The sequence below is a fragment of the Bombus pyrosoma genome, linkage group LG1 (genome assembly GCF_014825855.1).
Source record: "Bombus pyrosoma isolate SC7728 linkage group LG1, ASM1482585v1, whole genome shotgun sequence".
Taxonomy (NCBI): domain Eukaryota; kingdom Metazoa; phylum Arthropoda; class Insecta; order Hymenoptera; family Apidae; genus Bombus; species Bombus pyrosoma.
In genome coordinates this window covers 8,531,410-8,550,060 of record NC_057770.1, presented here as the reverse complement: position 1 = coordinate 8,550,060, position 18,651 = coordinate 8,531,410, and the positions used below count along the sequence as shown (strand labels likewise).

Sequence of the window (18,651 nt, the reverse complement as noted above, 5' to 3'; positions counted from 1 at the left end):
ATGTAATTGTTGTATCTTTCTCGTATCTTATATTCTTATATCTTTTGATTTTGTAACAAGTTTCTATAAGATTTTGTATCTTTTTTGTTAGTAACGGTGTCCAGTGTTAACTCGACAGTAGTAGCTTACGTGATTTAGTCAAGGATTTTAGATAACGAATTATATATTCCTCACTAAATTTTATTTATAGGCAATGAGACATTGCAACTGAATGTTCGTGTACCTTTAGTAACGAAATGATCATTTTGTTATTTAAATTGTGAGATACGAAGGTAAATGTTATAATTCACTATGTGTATATTTGACTAAAAATGAAATATATTTGAACAAACTTTCTAAACTATTTTCTTCGTAGATTGACTTTGTATCAAACCTTTTTCTAGAAGCATAACTTAAACTTCCGTTGCTAATTTGTTACTAACTCTCAATAAACGCAAGCGAAGTATCTAATGAACAATCGATACCGATCCTGTCCCATTCGCAACAAAACTGTACATGCTAACGGGTTTGAAACACGAAATTCGTCCAGTTTATTCGAATCTTATAATCTAGTAACAAGCATCGACGACCGCGATCAAGGATCATATTCCCAGGTGGTTCGAACCCGGCAAAGAACACGTCTTCATTTTAGCAGTTCGAAGGTGGTGGTGACATTCCAATGGACTAGGACGCGGGCCGAGCGGAAAAGACACGATATTCCCGTGCACGTGGAGATCGATGTCCTGGAGAACGTGGTCTTCACTGTCCTCGTCAAGCAGCACCTCGTGTCCCGATCATCTTCGTCGTGTGGGTCCGAGCGTGCCGGACATAGCACCGCGTCCTCGCGATCGCCAGGGTTTTGCCGTTGCGCGACCCGAGTTTTTCGCTCGACTCTCCTCTGGCGGCAACTCGAGGCTTGGCAAGTCGGGAGTGCATTACACGCAATTAGACGCCAGGGTGGCCCCAAGGTATGTCCGATAAACGGTCCTCCTCTTCCCTTCTCCGCCTACCACCATCGCCTTTTCCTTCGCGACTCTCTTTCTTTCTTTCTCTTCCTTCTTCTTTCTTCCTTTCTTTCCTCCTTTCTTTCCCTGTGCTTCTACCTACACAGGTCTCTTTTCATCTCTTTTCCCCTTTTCGTCTATTCGTCGTTTCATCTCTCCTCTCGTCCCTCTTCCATTTTGTCGCAGATTTCTCAGCCGTACGATTTCTCTTCCTGCACCTTCCAATACCCGCGGAGCATAGCATGAGAAACAAACTCTGTGCCAAGCTTCGGTTCGTCTCCCCCTTTGCATCATTCCTCACCATTCCTGCCTTGTCCTTCTTCCTCTCTCGATAGTTCCCCCTGTGTTTGCCGTTTCTTTCATCCACGAAGGGGACCTTTCCTTTCGGAGCAAACGTTGCGGACCTATCATCCGCAACTCTATGTAATTCGCCGTGAAAATGACCGTCATGAACTTTCAACCCCGCCGTGTGCGGCCATGTTGTTCCATGTGAATGAGGAGCAATTTTGAATATATCTACATATTACCTAGGCACTTGTTTTACAATGTAACGTAATGTATATGTGTACTACTTTTAAAATAAGCAGGAAATATATAATATACTCGTTCGATATCAATGATATATATTCTCCATATAAGATTGCAAGATTCTAATAAATGTTCGATGTTGGTCCAAAAACTGGAATTTAGATTTATTTCAAACTTGACGTATTTGTTTCTTCCTCGTTATTTTTAATATATATTTGGAAAATGAATTAAAGATAATAAAAATAAACAGTTGATTTGTACTATTTATAAATTGAAAAATACTTCGTTTGATTTATAGTATTGTACGATGGATAACAAAAAAGTAATAACACGAGGACAATGTCCTATGGAAAAGAAAGAGAAACAGTGAAATAAATTTCGAATTTAGTCTGTACTGTCTGTTAATTTAAAAATAATATCTCCTATTAATTTGCGATATTATATCGCAAATATCGAAGAACGATGATACAAGGACAATGTTCTCTAGAGAAAAGAAAGGAATCGTGAAAGTCTGTTACACGAATTTCGACTACAACGTCGATCGTCTGGTTCTAAGAAAATAGGATGACATATCAACGGGCTTCAGACGTTCATCGCATTAAAGACTATGGAAACTGTAGACAAAACCAGAACACGTTTGATTCGCTTGAATAGTACCTCTCGACGACAAATACAATTGTGGTATGCGTGTCGCGAAGTGAAAGAGGCGAACAAACATAGTATCGCCTCGGTCTCCGCAAAAATGTCCAACTAATTATATTTGTGCGTGTGCGAACACGTGTTTCACGCTTGTACGGACAGTCAATGGAGACTGTGACTATCGTCGAACAGGTTGGCACACGGTCCTGTCGTTGTACAAGAGAGGCTGGTACGCTCTCAGAACAAAATGGGAGGAGACGAGAGAACGCAAGAAAACAGCTCATAGAAGAAGTACTAGCACCGTTTAAAGCAGGATGCGAACAGACCGGCGCGTTCTAAGTGTAATTACCATTGGCGCAATTAATTTAGCTAAAGAGTCCCGGCATTAATTTACAATGTGAGTCTCCCTCTTTCTGATGTCCTCTCCTCCTCTACTTAATGCCCTCGTCAACTGTAGCTGCCTGCATCGGCATTCCTTTCTCGCGGTTCTCATCGATGTACCGCCGTGAATTTCATCCGATTTATAAATCATCGTCGAAAGATCGAGCCGTCGATGAAACTGCGGTAAACAAGCGTTCGCGTTGCAACAATTATGATTGACACTTATTACTGAATTTTTCTTTACAATTATTAGCTGTTTTCAGAACGCATAAGGTTTTTATCCAAGTTTTGTGTCACGAATCTATGTTTTCGATCGTTTAACGTTTGGTTATAATTAAGCGTATAATAAAAGATCGAAATTAATAACAGCTAAGAAATTGGGAGATGAAAATGGAAAAATATTTAGACGAGCGTAACGAGCATTAGGATCAAAGATCAAAGATAAAAAGATCGTTGTGTATGAAATATCGAACTGAAACGATTAATTACTAAGAACACATTGATCACCATTATCTTTATTTCTTATATTTTATAATTCATAATCTAAGCGCTTTTCTTTTCAAAACGCGATTTATCTGTTTTTCGAAAACCATTTTCGAGGTATTAATTTTCAGAGTTGATATCTTGGTCATTTAAATATGAAAATAATGTATTATACGTATAATATATAGCCAGTTATAATATTTGTTCAATAATTTAATTATGTTAACAATTAATCTATTTGTTTGCGCTTTTATAGGAATTTTTATAGAAGTAAAGCAATTCAGATATATTTTGGGGACTGTTGCGTTTCTTTTAGGAATTCTTACATCTGATAGACGTTAACAACTTTACTACGTGGCTGAACGGCTAAAGAAAATGGACAATGTAACTATCCAAGCTTGACTGACAGAACCAACTTTCTTCTAGTTTATAATCTTGTTACAGCTGTGGCAGATAGAAAGGTGGAACGTTCGAATAGCTTAAAATTGCGATCTCTACACGAGATCAATTCTTCGATATTCACTGCAGAACACGTGTCTCTTCCGATTCTCTTCTTCGATCACCTGGTACTCGAAGTATCAGCTGCTGACCTCTTACTTCCCAAGCACTTTGTGTTTTACAAGATAAGTTACCAGCTTTCCATTTAATATCAATCACTTAATAATAACTTGATTCGTAAAATTTGTCATTTCATTAATTTTCTATTCATAAGAAACAAATATTCAAAAATTGAGAGTCGGATATAGACTCTCTATTTTGTATTTTTGATCGTACCAACATTCCTAGCAATAATTTATACAATAATTAATATATTTATATAATATATTTACTTGCACTTAATATTAAATCTATATTTTACGTTGCCAATCTATATTTTAAAACAGAGTTTGACAAAGGATGTAAATTCATACATATGCGCAGCAGTTAGTAAACGACTCTAAAACAAAACTCGATAAGAAAAATGTTAGGAAGGTTTTATTCGAAAATTTCAAAGTCTTGTTAACTCATTGCTGTAACACTTTGATGGTTTTTTCTGCATGGGCCTATTTTAAAATTAGCCATTTATTCGTTCGCCAGTGACATCGAAAGTCAAGCGTAACGAAAGAAACAGAGGCAGTTTGCGTAGCCTGAAAGAATACTAGAATCTTGACACACCTTTAAAGCCATGGGTCAGTCATTGTGGATGGTGAAGTGCCGTGAAAAAGATCACGGAGCATTGTGTCCAGCTCTGGCTTTACAACTGGGCGGGATGACTCCTAAATATTTTACAACTGCCTCACGGTCCTAACACAAACGGCCGCCCGTCAGGACGCTCATTTTTTTCCCTTCTAACATCTGTATAATATTTCACCTGGTGGGACGTGCTCGTGCCTTCTCTATAGAATGCGAACAAGACAGCTATTTTGTCGCACCACCTTGATGCCAGTCGATTTCACGCAGTCGCAGCTTTTCTGCCCGTTATTGCCGTGCGGCTTCGATTAGTTGCATGAGAAACTCGTACACCCAGTTCTGCTTTCATTTCGACATTTTTCTTACAATTTCGATTCAGCGTGGTCTAGAATTTTCCCGCAATTCTCTTCGTACACGATACAACTCGATCTAACACGGTTTAGTCGAAATTTTCGATATGATTCGATATGATTTGGGAATAATTTATTATTTATATTAGATTTTGTTTGGAAGTGATCAATTTTCCTGATTGGGAAGCTATCCACCGTGTAAGAACAGAATCAGATTGTAATGATATTGTTCTTGGAAAACTGTTTTATATAAGACGTTTCGTACAAACATTTCGTATATTAGAAATAACCAAACGAACCATATGAAAGCAAAGCATTAGTCATTTTTCTCTTTCATCTTCCAAATACCAACAATATGGCATCTTTCCCGTATTCACCCTAATACATTTTAAAAGACAGAGACCTCTTATTTTCCATCAAGATCGCACGTTTGCTGTACGTTTGCCGAACGATCCGAATCCAGCCATAAATTCCCGGATGAGGAAACGTTTCGCGTCTCATTCGTTAAAGAAGTCTGTCGAATTACAGCAGAGCAGCGGAGCTGCGGCAAAAACCGTCGAAAAGAACAACATTGCCGCGGAATGGTTGGGAAGGACGAAATCCTCGGTGTGGACAGTAGACCGCGTCCACGAGGCGCAATCACGAGCACGGTCCATTGGCATTGGCCGGTGGTCCAATTAGCGCAGCATCCGATAAACGAACTCGCGGCAGGGTGGCTGTGCAATTGCTGGTAAGCCGCCATATAAATTTCTTAGTAGAAGCCGGTCTCTGTACAAGCAGCCAGGCTAACTGTGCTGTATACGTCGAGCTGGGCTTTCTTGCGTGCTCGCGCGATACTCGCCTCAACCGGGCGCGCTCGCTAAAGGGTATTAAATGCCTTCCTTCTAGGCTGACCGATGATTCTGCCGACGACAGTTACTATCTGGAATTTGCCGCTTTCCGTCAAACGACCAGGAGCCACGGACCGAGGCTGTACAGTTACCCGTTGCATGGCGACAAAGCGCGCTTTTAAAACGCGGCCGTCGCGCTCTGCACGCAACCCTTCTTCTTCTTGCTCTGTCATTGCCCGACGCTTTGCCCCTGTTTCGGACTTCATCGTGTCGCTTCAATCGTTCTACGTTGTTTCGGGGTAAATATGGTAGAATGTCGGTTTATGCACGTGTATATGATATTTGATAAAAGAATTCCTAGGTATCATTCGTACTAATAGGAGTAGTGTATGAATGTGAGACTCGAAGACATGGGAAATTCGAATCTTTCTGCTAAGAATTCGCTTAGGGTTTGTCAAGCTCTATCAGGCTGCGTTATTAGCGCGTAGCTTCAATCAACCTGCCCTTATTTGTCAATAATTGATAACAGATGACGCTTATATGGCAGCAGCAACTATTAACACTTGACATACTACAAATGACGCCAATGTGGTTTCAGCGGCGATCAAAGTGTTAACTGAGTTGTCACCGTTTCGAGAACACGTCTTTTATATTTCATATTGCGATTCATCGTCGTGAGTAATTTCAGACAATATAAGGTTTCGATATACATTTGGAGAGATTGGTGCGAACGTTTCAGCTTTGAACCATCAAACTTGAAAATAGGACAGCAACAGCTACGATCGAAATTCGAGCAGCCGCAAATATGTCCTCCAATCATCGTGCAAGTTTAAGATTTAGAATTTTTAAAAATTTCTTAATCCTAATAATCCCCTAATATATCTCTTCTAGTTTTAACTAATATTTAGGTACGTAATTTTAGTATCGATAGAAGAAAACTAGATTCTGTAAATATTTCTCACATTAGGATAATTACAGGTGACACTGAGAGCTGCCAACTTGGCAAATCAACAAATATGTAAATAATTTTCCCAGTTTTGTGATTCGTATGAACTATAAGAACGAAGCAACAAGTTACGACGTTCCTGTTGCAAACTATTTCTTATTTCTCCTGAATTCAAGGCGTAAGGATACTAAAACACACATAGTTTTACGATTTGTGTATTCGATTATACTAACCATGTCAAAGTCGATAATGTATCTATTGGTTACGTTAAAATCTTTTTGTTTTACGTTAAAAAATATGACGTCGCGTAGGAGGATTTGGCCTCTGGCCAAAGTTTCTTCTTCCGCTCGCTATTCAGCCAAGTTCAAAGTAACCCGCGAATAGCCTTTCGTTATCCTACAACCAACGAAGATTGCGAAGACTTTAGTTTGCAGTTTGGCATTCGCCAATCATCGCTACGTTCGTGGATCTTTCATATTCTTCGGTTCGATATCTTCGCGGCCGACGATATTTTTTTTTATATACGTACGATTGATTTGTAAATTAGTGTGCTGGGTGTAACTTGAGGACCAGCGATGTTGATTTTATGTAAATTGCATGTTGCACAGCAGATTATATGAATAGAGTGGTTGAGAAATATTCCGTTGAAATCCTTGAAGAAACTGCAACTCGAAGCCACGTGATGATTGTGTTGTAAAACGTAAGTTCTCTTGTTCGTACCTTATGTTTATATTTTATTTAATAACCTCACCTATACATGTTCTTAATCCCGTCGTGTAAATTGTGCAAATTTTTTACTATTTCGCGATATAAAAATTTTGATATAAAATTAATATGACATTGAAGTGACATTTAAGATTGCGCAATAATGTTATAGTAGCTATTTATTAAATATTGCACCGATAGAAAATACGATGTATAAGTTAAAAATGTATGTATCTGTAGTTAGACTATCGTACGTTTTGCATGGAACCGACGTAACGAAACTGCGTAAACCAAACAGGAATATTACTCTGACCATTTCCTTTCATCGCTTGAATGAGATTGTCTTTTTCTTGGCAAAAGAATACACTTATTCCGAAGATTCATCTCTATCTATCTATCGATTTCTAGAATGTTATTTCATTTCTTCTACGCACAGTTTTTTCCTTCCTACAAATAGCTAGCAAAGTAAATGTTGGTAAATACTACCTGTAATAGCTAATTATTAAAATCTGAAAAAGTTGTATTTTGAAAACGTATCTTATAATTTTGTCGTGCAAGAAATTAGAGGTTAATTACAAATTTCCAAGGAAATAGTAGTATCAGGTTATCCGTTTTGTTATGTATACACTATTTATTCATTTATCAATCTAGTATAATTATTATATTATTCATATTTCACCAGCGCCACATATATGACTTTCAATGGCATTAAAAATAAATTTATAGTCATTCAAACAATCTTAGAAGTTTATGAACTATAAGAAAGGGTTGAAATTTCTGAAGATAGAAATTTGCATAGCAGTTTATGATAATTGCTTGAACATCGTAAACAAGATAATAAGGCGTTATCAGAGTTAAATTTATCGTGAGTTGCGTTTGTCGAGTTTACTTAGGAAACTTATAAAACAAATAGCTACATATATTACTTTTAATTTATAACTATAGCTATATTAGTTTTTTATTTATAACTAATACAATCTCAATATTTTTCTTAAAATTCTAATAAATTAAAAATATAAACGATAGATATTTGCAGATTTTTCAAATCTATTAAAGGATAGAAAGTTAAACTTTGTTATTGATAAACTAAGAAATTGGTTTATTTGTAGAAATTGTATAACATAAATTTGATAAGACTTTATCGATTGAAACTATTATTATTATATATTGCAATATACTTATAACCTGCTAACATGATCTACGTTAAATCCAAATGTACAGATCCGTCTTACGAAATGTATTTTATTTAATGAAAAATATGAACTTTCCTGACTGTGCAAGATTGCACAAGCAAATATCGTTTATGCAATCGGTATGGATGTAGAAGAGATAAGTTTGTGTCATATGTAATAACTAGGTCAACAGCATACAAACGAGCCATTAGTAATTTTATAAACGGATATACTTATCACATTAAATTCTTGAAATACGTCCAAATTCTATTACCAAAAATTTATTATGACACTGTATTGAATATGAAATACTGCTACGTGGAAGAATACATATTATGCAGTGTCTCATATGTTCCACTGAACTACATATTTGTACCTCTGATATAAAGAGAATTATAGATTGAAGAAATAAAATTTCTTTCCTTAATAAAACGAATAACTTGAGAAACAAATAATATCTAATATGTTGATATTAAAGAATGTTAAGGAGAGAATAATAAAATAAGAATATTAATATTAAAGAACTTAGAAAACAGTAAAACTTCTAGAAGTAAGAATATTTACATTAGGGAATTCAGGAAGGAAGTTAAGACTTTGTTCCTATAGTTTAATGTACAGGGTAATCCATTATTATAACCTATAAATGTTTATATTTCGGAAAGTAAGTAGAATCGAAAAATTTTCTTGAAGATGAACACGTAGATTTTTCGTAGTGTTCAATTCTTAGTTCTTGAAATCTCGCCTTGGAGGTACTCATCTTCGTTTAGCACAGAACTGAATTACTTGTTGCGGAAGGTCAGGAATATGCATTTGCATATATTTTCTTTGCTTTTGAAACGTTAGAATTGACCAACAAGAACGAAACTAAAACCTCGAAGGTTTAATACAAATGTAAATAATGCAAATAAATTTATATTTGCCTTAATATTTAGAATAATTAGTGACCATTCTAATAGATGATAATTTGGAGTACTTTAGCTTTTAGCAAACATCTTTTTCATATTTTACGTAAATAATGTAATAGCGTGAACAGTAGTGTTAATAAAATGAACATATGAAATATTCTCATGATCTCCATATCCATAGATAACAAAAACAATTAAATAGTTTCCTCAAATAAGAAATTATTTGTTAAGTACTATGTAATATTCTATTGTATTAGATACTGAATGTTAATAAATTCTAAGTTAATAACAAACATGAGTATTCTAGTAAGAATTCTTCTTCTAAGTAAACTACCAACGATTGGAAGAAAAATGTAGTTGAAGAAAGATACAATGCAATATTCGATCAATCAAAGAAAAATAATAAAGTGTGGGTTTTTGTACAAACCAAAGTTAATCACATTGCAACAATTGTATTAACGTAAATTGTGTTATTATTTATTTTTAGTACACATCTATTCCTTTCTCGCTGTGATTCACTTATCCACAAATACATAATATCAACATGGATATGGAGGACGATATAAGCTCAATCGCAGAAAAAAATACAAGATCACCTAGACCTAATAGAATATCTCATAAAACAAGTATTAGAAAATTTCTCACAAATGGTAAGTAAATCTACATCAATAAAAAGGTTTGAAAAATTTGCGACTAAATAATATACTTATTTGTATTATTTTTATGCAAGTTTGGCGCAAAATCGAAGCCGAGATTGATGGAAGAGAATACAAGAATACGGATGACTATGGGGATCACTATTTCTGTAAGTGACTATGTTTGCAAGTGAAATTGTATAATTCAATAACAACTTTCATATACGCATTTTAATAGATAATTTGATATTTTATCAATAAATATTAAAGTTACAATACTTATTTATTTTAAAAATTCGTCTTTATCTACAAGTGGTAAGAAAGAAATTTTTTGCGTCGAAGATGAGAAGACAAATATGCAATATAATATTTATCTGATATTATTATATTTGCCGTGTAAAATGTATCGCTGTGTAACGTATATGATTCTCATTTATAATATTTAATTATTATATTTATACAAGTTTTAGAAATAGATGTAGTTGTTACCTATAGTTGGGAAGTAAAACTTTGTAAAAGATAAAATAATTTATTTTAAAAATATTTTCAGAAGTCGTTCGGACGTAATAAATAAAAATGTCAGTGAATGGAATAATAGACTCCTTACAAAATAAATAATTTACTATTTAAGTTCATTAGCTATACAATAATATTTTAAATATTATATCACAATATTAATTCTTAAAATGCATTCAGTAAAAACAACTGTAATTATATATCTCGATAGAAACGTTTAACATGCGTGATAGTTATAAATCATAATACTACAAAGTTAATTAATTAATGTCTTCTGAATTAAATTTTAACTAAGGCAAAATACAACTAATCCTAATAATATTTTATAAAAAATTATAGCAGTCCACAATAAAAAAAATTCTAAGAACAATAGCAGTATCTTATAATTCGTAATTCCAATTCAAGCTAAATTTAACATTTATGTTCACTGCAGTACCTCATCCAAGTTGCATCTAAATACGTGAATGAAGCCCTAGAAGGTGACGGAAAGAGTTAAACTTAAAAATCCTGAGCTAAAAAGGTGATATGTATCTGTCTTTTACCTAACGGGCTAGTGATCTTTCAATTCGTATTTTGAAATTTTGTTTTAAATTACTAGAACTCTTCACTTTACTTCACTAGTTTGATAAATCGTCATTAAAAGAAAAAGGTTGTAGATACACAACAAATTTATTTATAAAAAGACAAACTCACTGCAATGTAATATTTAACACTACATTAGACGTAAGTATCCATAAGGTAAAGTATCTACAAGCGATGCCATCATCAAAGCAAAATTTGTTGCTTTGATTTTGAAATCTGCCTTTCGCCATTAAATTATTAAATACGAGTCTTCTTGTATTTAATATCTGACACATGACGAAAACTGAACTTTCATATCGTTGTGAGTATTTAAAATTATACTTAAACATAAATCACTCAAAATATTACGGTAACACAGATGTAATATTTATTGCAACGAAATTAGAGAATATCGGATTTCTCTATTACAAAATACGCAATTCAATTTTAACATTCACTTATGTGATAACTTCTGTAAACATTAAATGTTACTTTGAAGTCATTCAGTTTATATTAATACCACTGATATAAAATTTTAATCATCGGAAAATGCAATATACAAGAAGATTCTATCCTGAACTAATAACTAAAACACACAAAATGTTACCACACTACGGGTAAATATCCGTGATCATTATGCTCGCTAAAAGATCTACGTAATACAACCAGTCACTCGTGTCGATTCGAATCTTTCACCCTACGATATGATTAAGTAACCGGAAGAATAAAAATGCATGCGACTTACCACTAGATGCGAAGAATATTATTATTAGTATTATTTTTGCCCGGGAAACATCATGAAGGCACCGACCTGCATAATTAAAATGGTAGTTGTAAAAAATTTTTAACAAAAGAAAGATGGAACTTTATTAAATTTATAACTTTGGTAACAATAAATGTTGAAATTCTAATTCTTTAATAATAATAGAAATAGTAATTTCAATCTAAAATCTGATTTTATTTCAATAAAGAATACAAATTTGGAACTTCATTAAATTACCTTCATGATTAACAGCAGTTTAAGCTAAGAATAAGACAAAGTGATATATAATATATAAAAATACTTACTGTTCTTGGTTTTTAAAAAGGTTGGATCCTTTTGAGAGGAGGGCTGACTCTAATACCGGAAACGAGTATTTAAAGAGAAGAATATATCTGTGTGTGTGCGTGTGTATGTATGTGTATGTGTATAAAAAGAAAAAAAAAAGAGTATTAACGTGCTCGTTTAAATTACAAGCGGCGGACAAACACTGGCTCTAAATTCACGTATTAACTCTGATTCAATTTATGATCACTAAGAACTATCTTAATCTGAAAAATATTGGAAATAACTTTACGTAGCAAACACTGACTCTGCCGATCACATTACACACGGCCACGAATGTTCCCTGAAAATAAATAAAGGATTATATTAGAAGAAATTTAGAAAAGCTATATTACATATATTACATATATATATATATATATATATATATATATATATATATCAAATGCCAGTTTGTAACAAAAACAGTTATACTACGTAGTAGCTAAAAATCATATTTATCAAGGATTGTCAATCAAGAATACTTAACCATGATACATATAAAAATCGTGGTTCGTATAAGATTAATATTGCAATATCAATCTCCATATAGCAAATAATAGCAATCTACTGTTGTAATAGCATCAATTACAGATTCGTCCGAATTTTATTAGAAACTTCTAATTTTTACTAGTTATCATAATATACCGTTAATCAAAAATTATTTATTTAATAAATAAATAACAATATAATATGTAAATCTAACACATTTTTACATACACAATTCTATTTTACTTTTCAATATGAGATTATGTTAAATTATCACTTTACAATTATTAAGAATATTAAGAATTATGTTAATTATATTCTTAAGTCGTACAATAAGAAAAGATACTTCATATCAGATTCATTTTACTCTTCACCATATATATTTTGCCTGCTCTATTTTTATCAACTTCCATGATTGAACTACATATATGTAGTTCTAATATGCCTTTAATCTAATTAATAGACATATTCGACAATGTAAAAAGAAATTTCAAACTAATAATTTTAATCTTTACCTAATGGGATCTGGATGATGTTCCGTTTCGCTGGACTTCCCGCGTAAAACTAACGTTTCTCCAAGACGCCATCAATCTATCGACCACGAGAAATTATATCGATGACATAATCGAATATCGCGGTATGTAATTAGCAATTAGCGATTGCACATTCTATAGTTTCACTAGTTTCACGAAAGTGACGCGGTCTTTAATTCTTTTTTTTAATATTTATATAGACAAAGTGTACTTTTAAATTTTTAGACATTACAATTTTTTAAAAAGTTGGAGATATAAATGTATGTATTTAGTTAGCTAGTTATAAGTTCTTCGCTTACAATTAGAGACAAGTAAAGTTTACTCCTTCCGAGTTCACTAATTAATTTTGATCGCGAAAGAGCGTTATATGTCGTGTTACATCGGATAATTCTGTGCTTTAAATGCCGTGAGATTTAGTGAGAAAGATGTCGATTGATAAATATAATTTTTATCTGTGATCAAACTTCAAGTTCTATGGCTGCAATTCAAGCTATGTAAGTACATACATTCATACATACATACATACATCTCCCATCATTTATATAACTCCATACTTGCAACATCGGCACATAACCACAGTAGTGTGAGTGCAATGCATATATGTGATGTGTGTTGTAATCTTACGCTATTGGCGTTCTCCTGTAGATCCTAGATGATGTATATTAGATTTAAATGAATAATGCTATACATACTATCATTATAGAACCTGTTTTCTTATTAAAATATAAAAACATAATGTATTTGATTTTCAACATATATATACTATATATATATAGTATTTACACAGTCGTATCTTAAATACAGTAATTCTTAATGTTTAAGGTACTCATGAAATTATTTTAAATAATAATATATTATAAAAAAAATAATATAAATTAAATTAATATAGAAATTACACTTTCTTTACAATTCGAATTAGAAAAATAATATTCTCTACAACATAAAAATATTATTTCGAAGTTTAATACAATTTTTATATATTAACATAAATTCTCATTTGTTGTATTGTATTTGTTCCATACATACATACTATCGATTTTTATCCTTTTCTGAGGAACTATAGCAGGGACCTAAATTAATAAAACTTATTAATATTTCTTATTATTTTTAATATTCTTACATTACTTTCAATATTTCTAAATAGAAAATAGCCTAAAAGTATTTTATAATTTACCTTTTTGAACACTTTGAAATTAGGATGAGCTCGAAGTGATGAATTACTTTTTAGTGCGGAACTTATAACATTTTGTGCTTTATGTTTCCTTTTTTCTTTTTCCTGAAATTTTGAAGTAAAAATGATATATTTATACAGTAGAACCTCCTACTTTAGAATTTTCTAATGAAAGTTATATATCTATTAAACTTACCACAGAACATATAGGAGGTGTATTTAGTGGTTCTGTTGTATGTGGTGTAATTGAATTTTCTGAACATGTCGTTTCTTTATTATGCTTTTTTTCTACTTTTAGTGTTACAGGGCGCACATTTTTTAATTCTATTTTTTCATCGACTTCACACATTTCTTTCAAATTTGCGGCAGCTATACGATTATCAGTTAATCGAGCTGTTTGTTGCATTTGCCTATTTTCATCTCTTAAATTACTTGTTTTAAATATATTATTCGATGTATTATGTATGAAATCTTTATTAGAATTTGTATTATTATTTTTATTTTGCTGTATTGGGGTTAGTTCAATTTCATCATCACTTAAGATTATTACTTCCTTTGATTGTCTCTTATCCTGTATATTACCATGTTTGTGTAAATTTTGATTATCATGGTTAGAATATCGAATGATTTGTGATAACATGTTAGGAAAAGTCGAATTGTTTTCATTAGATTGTGTATCTTGCATACTTGCCATTGTTGCTGAAGTATCATTAGGAGTTTCGTCTATGTATTGTAATTTATTACATTTTTGCTTTCTCGTAGGTTGTGTACCAGCAAAATTTACATTTGATTTTAATTCTTGGCTACTAATGCTGCTCAATGTTTCAGGAATAACACGTTGTCTTACTTGCACGGATGTTGTTTTCAAAAGGTTGGAGATTTCTTTTGGTTGTGTAACTTGCACATTTTTCACTCTTGCTGAAGCATCAGTAGGAGTTTCTTTTATGCACTGTATTTCATTATATCTTTCCTTTCCTGTAGGTTGTGTTAAAATATAATGTACATCTGATTGTGATTCTTGACTACTGATGCTACTCAATGTTTCAGGAATAACACGCTGTCTTATTTTCACAGATGTCGTTGCCGGAACGTTGGAAATTACTCTTGATCGTGTAACTTGCACATTTTCTGTTGCTGAAGTATCATTAGGAGTTTTTCTTGTGTATCGTATTTTATTATATTTTTGCTCTTCTGTAGGTTGTATGACAACACCACTTACATTTGGTAATGGTTCTTGACTGATATCCAATGTTTCAGGAATAATACAGTGTTTTACGGGTGTCGATATCGAAAACGAAGAAGTTGGTAATGTTGACACTTTGGCTGTTTCATCTTGTGTATCAAGATTTAAAATCTCACATGAATCATTCTTTCGTTCCGATCTTTTTAAAAGCTTTGCGAATTTATACATAGGATTGCAATATTTTTCTGTCGAACAATGCAATATTGCAAGACAAATTTCAACTTCAGCTATCATTCTATAATTATTTGCTTTCAATGCTTGTTCTGAGGAAGAAAGCACAAGATAATTAAGTACATATGATCAATAAAAGATAATGCCCAAATTATTTTATAATGTGTAATAATCACTTACGTATTGAATGATATATACGGAAAATATTGTCTGTGATCTGTGTTGAATCATTTTCTGAATATTGTAATACAATCACGTTTGGGCTACAAAATTCTGTAGTTGCTAGGCTTGTTCTTTCAAATAATTGTGGTATTCCACCTAAAATATATTTCATATTAAGAACAGTATTTAATAATATTTTATTCAGATAAGTTATGGATACAATTTTCAATTTTTGGTATTCACCTGCTATTCTAATGATTTTTTTATATTTCCTATATTGAGTTGTACTAAAATGTATAAATGTTAAATTTTTAAATAACGTTGTTCTTTTCTCATTTGGAGAAATCAATACCTTTCTTTTAGCAATTAATGGTTCACTAATTGGTGGAACAAAATTATTTGAATCTGGAAGTTGCTGACTATTATCTATTGCAGATTTAACTTCGTCCCAATATTTCATTGTCACTATTGGTAGAGCAGAAGCCATAGCAGAGGCAAGCTGTTATACATCCAAATTAGTAATACACATTCGATTAGGAAATAAATTACCTAAATTAAAAAATTTTCTCAAGGAAAATACCTTTAGTGTTAAGATAGCATTTCCCACTGTTAAATAAGTGGATGCCCTTCTCCAATCGCTGTCAGTAATTATTACACCATCAATTTCTTCCATCAATATTTTTAATCTTTCTATCTCGTCATCACATAAAGTAGATACCGTTGTTATTATAGGCACATTTATCACCCTAATGTGTAAATTTCCTCCATATAGAAGACTTACATTTATATGTAACATTTTTAGATAAAAAAAAGTAAAAAGGCCGAAACTTACTTAAATACATGGTTCTGTAAACCAAATCTTATTGTATCTTGGTGTTTTAAAATACATTCAGTTTCAGTTAGTTGTATTATGTCACGTTCATGAAGGATAAAAGTACCATATTTTGACTTTAAGTCTTTTAGTTTACATATAGATGTTGGTTCATTACTCTGAAACAATATAAGAATTTTTATTTTGTAAACAGCATTTTCTTATTATATTATATTTCTTTTTTTAAAAATACCCTTATCTCCTCTAATTTTGTAACGCTAATTGAGGCATGTTCCTTGCTGATCGATTTATCATTTGGCAAAACAATGTCAGCTTTTTTCCTGCCGATTAACGTCTCTTTGTTTGGTTTTAAATATATACGGACACCTAAAATACAAAAACTGGATTAACATTGTCATTTATGATTCATCTATTACTTAATCGATAACAGAACGTACCTTGTTCATTAACCAAGTACCACATTGTAATCTACAATTATAAAATTACACTTAATTGACTTAGTTCACACATCTACAATAAGTTGACTCGCTCGTAGCCCGGTATACGGTATATTGGTTAGGTATGCATGTTTATATCATGGATATATCTATATATAAAGACAGAGTGTGTGTATGAGCGAACTGAAAAAACGAAGAGGGAATAGGAAAAGAACATGACATTCGTACAGTAAATATGATAATGTAACACCAATCAACGAGTGGCATCAGTTTTTATGCCTGATTAGATAAAATTAATGATTAATTAAATTTTCTTTGTATTAATTCAGTGTACCAGTTTATCAGCTCTATTTAGTGCAAAACAAAGACACCTCTATTAAAAATTTCTTTTTGTTCAGAATTCAAAAGGTTTTTATTGCAAACAAAGTATAGATGTAAAATAAAATAGACATAACAATATCAGTACGCTCTTAAATACGAATCCCACAGCCCTGTTGGTATTTCTATTTGTAACCTTACTGATCCGCTATAGAATAAGATTATAATAATTTTATAAAACAATGACAGGGATTTAAATTAAATGTAATTATGAAATTATGAATATGATATATAAACTTGGGCACATTTGATTTAAAATAAAATAAAAAGCGACAATACGAAATAATGAATTATTTTAACAAATTTATTATTTTTATTTTAGAAATAACATAGCAAAAGTAACTCAACTTTGCGATTAGATATATATACATACATTCATACATTCATAAATGTATATGCATTTCTTTAGACTGAACCGGTAATATCGCATGTGATATGAAAATGGTAAGAGTAGTTTCATAGTATCGTGAATAGAGTCCGTTAGTAGTATACAAATTGTTGTGATCGAGAAACACGCGCGCACACGCTCACGTATGAATAAAGATAATTTTTTATCTTCTGCAACATTTATCTTTGTAATAACGGCTGGTAATTTGCTTGAAACACAAATGAAATATATCGTACCTTTTAATATTTTATAGATATTTATTTTATCAGTATATATGTGTTTTTTAAATAATTGTATATACTTATAAAAAATACATTATAAAATCGCAGGGATGTTTGCTGAATTTGTAATGTTAAATTTGTATGTAAATCAATTATTATCGTTAAGAAAGACAAACACATATTATAACGAGCGCATCTTCCTATAATTCGACAAATATATCTTGAGTCATTATGACCTCAATATGCTGCATTTGGACTAAGTAAGAGTAATCGATAAGTTTATATGACATCATGAAAATGGAGTACCTTTTTAAGAAGGATAAATGGTTTAATTTGCAATTCTTAAAGGTAAATTGCAAGGATGAAGTTCTGTTACATATAAATAATTTTAATTAAAAAAAAAGTTTCTATTGATAATAAATAACGAATGTGTTAAGGAATACGAGTACACTCGTGTATGAATGTATATTCTAGGAGAAGACAGGAATACAAATTCTAATAATTATAGTTGAGTTTCAGACATAGAATGCAAGATGGAAGTTCAGGGAATATCCTCTATTCAAAGAATTTCTCTATAATAATTCATTAGACATTCTCTTTTTTGGAAGAAATACATTTCATCAACGGTGAAAGGTAATAAGATCAACGGATTATTTCTTTTTGTTTCTATATTAATCTTTTCTCCGTGATCTCTTAATTAGTTAATATATGTTTTAAATATTAGTTTCTACATATACA

At 32.0% G+C, this 18,651-nt stretch overlaps 2 protein-coding genes across 7 annotated transcripts in view; one reads left to right on the top strand and one right to left on the bottom strand.

Moving 5' to 3' along the window:
• The window catches only part of LOC122567080 (nibrin), a 62,227-nt gene extending 44,852 nt beyond the window's left edge, over window positions 1–17,375 (bottom strand). For all 5 annotated transcript variants that reach the window (XM_043725262.1, XM_043725278.1, XM_043725253.1 and 2 more), the window contains exons 1-12: window positions 16,927–17,375; window positions 16,722–16,855; window positions 16,490–16,647; window positions 16,238–16,403; window positions 15,901–16,156; window positions 15,676–15,813; window positions 14,278–15,587; window positions 14,085–14,186; window positions 13,429–13,980; window positions 12,893–12,968; window positions 11,873–12,192; window positions 11,550–11,615 (exon numbers count right to left, since the gene is read on the bottom strand). In XM_043725262.1, the coding sequence (XP_043581197.1) occupies window positions 13,891–13,980; window positions 14,085–14,186; window positions 14,278–15,587; window positions 15,676–15,813; window positions 15,901–16,156; window positions 16,238–16,403; window positions 16,490–16,647; window positions 16,722–16,855; window positions 16,927–16,951 (2,379 nt within the window). In that variant the 5' untranslated portion in view covers window positions 16,952–17,375 and the 3' untranslated portion in view covers window positions 11,550–11,615; window positions 11,873–12,192; window positions 12,893–12,968; window positions 13,429–13,890. The remainder of the gene's footprint in view (window positions 1–11,549; window positions 11,616–11,872; window positions 12,193–12,892; window positions 12,969–13,428; window positions 13,981–14,084; window positions 14,187–14,277; window positions 15,588–15,675; window positions 15,814–15,900; window positions 16,157–16,237; window positions 16,404–16,489; window positions 16,648–16,721; window positions 16,856–16,926) is intronic.
• Window positions 12,905–18,651, top strand: part of LOC122567113 (Kv channel-interacting protein 1-like) — a 171,819-nt gene continuing 166,072 nt past the window's right edge. The window contains exon 1 of one of the 2 annotated variants that reach the window (XM_043725338.1): window positions 12,905–13,404. In XM_043725338.1, coding sequence (XP_043581273.1) covers window positions 13,385–13,404 — 20 coding nt within the window. In that variant the 5' untranslated portion in view covers window positions 12,905–13,384. The remainder of the gene's footprint in view (window positions 13,405–18,651) is intronic. The other variant, XM_043725344.1, reaches the window with a different exon arrangement.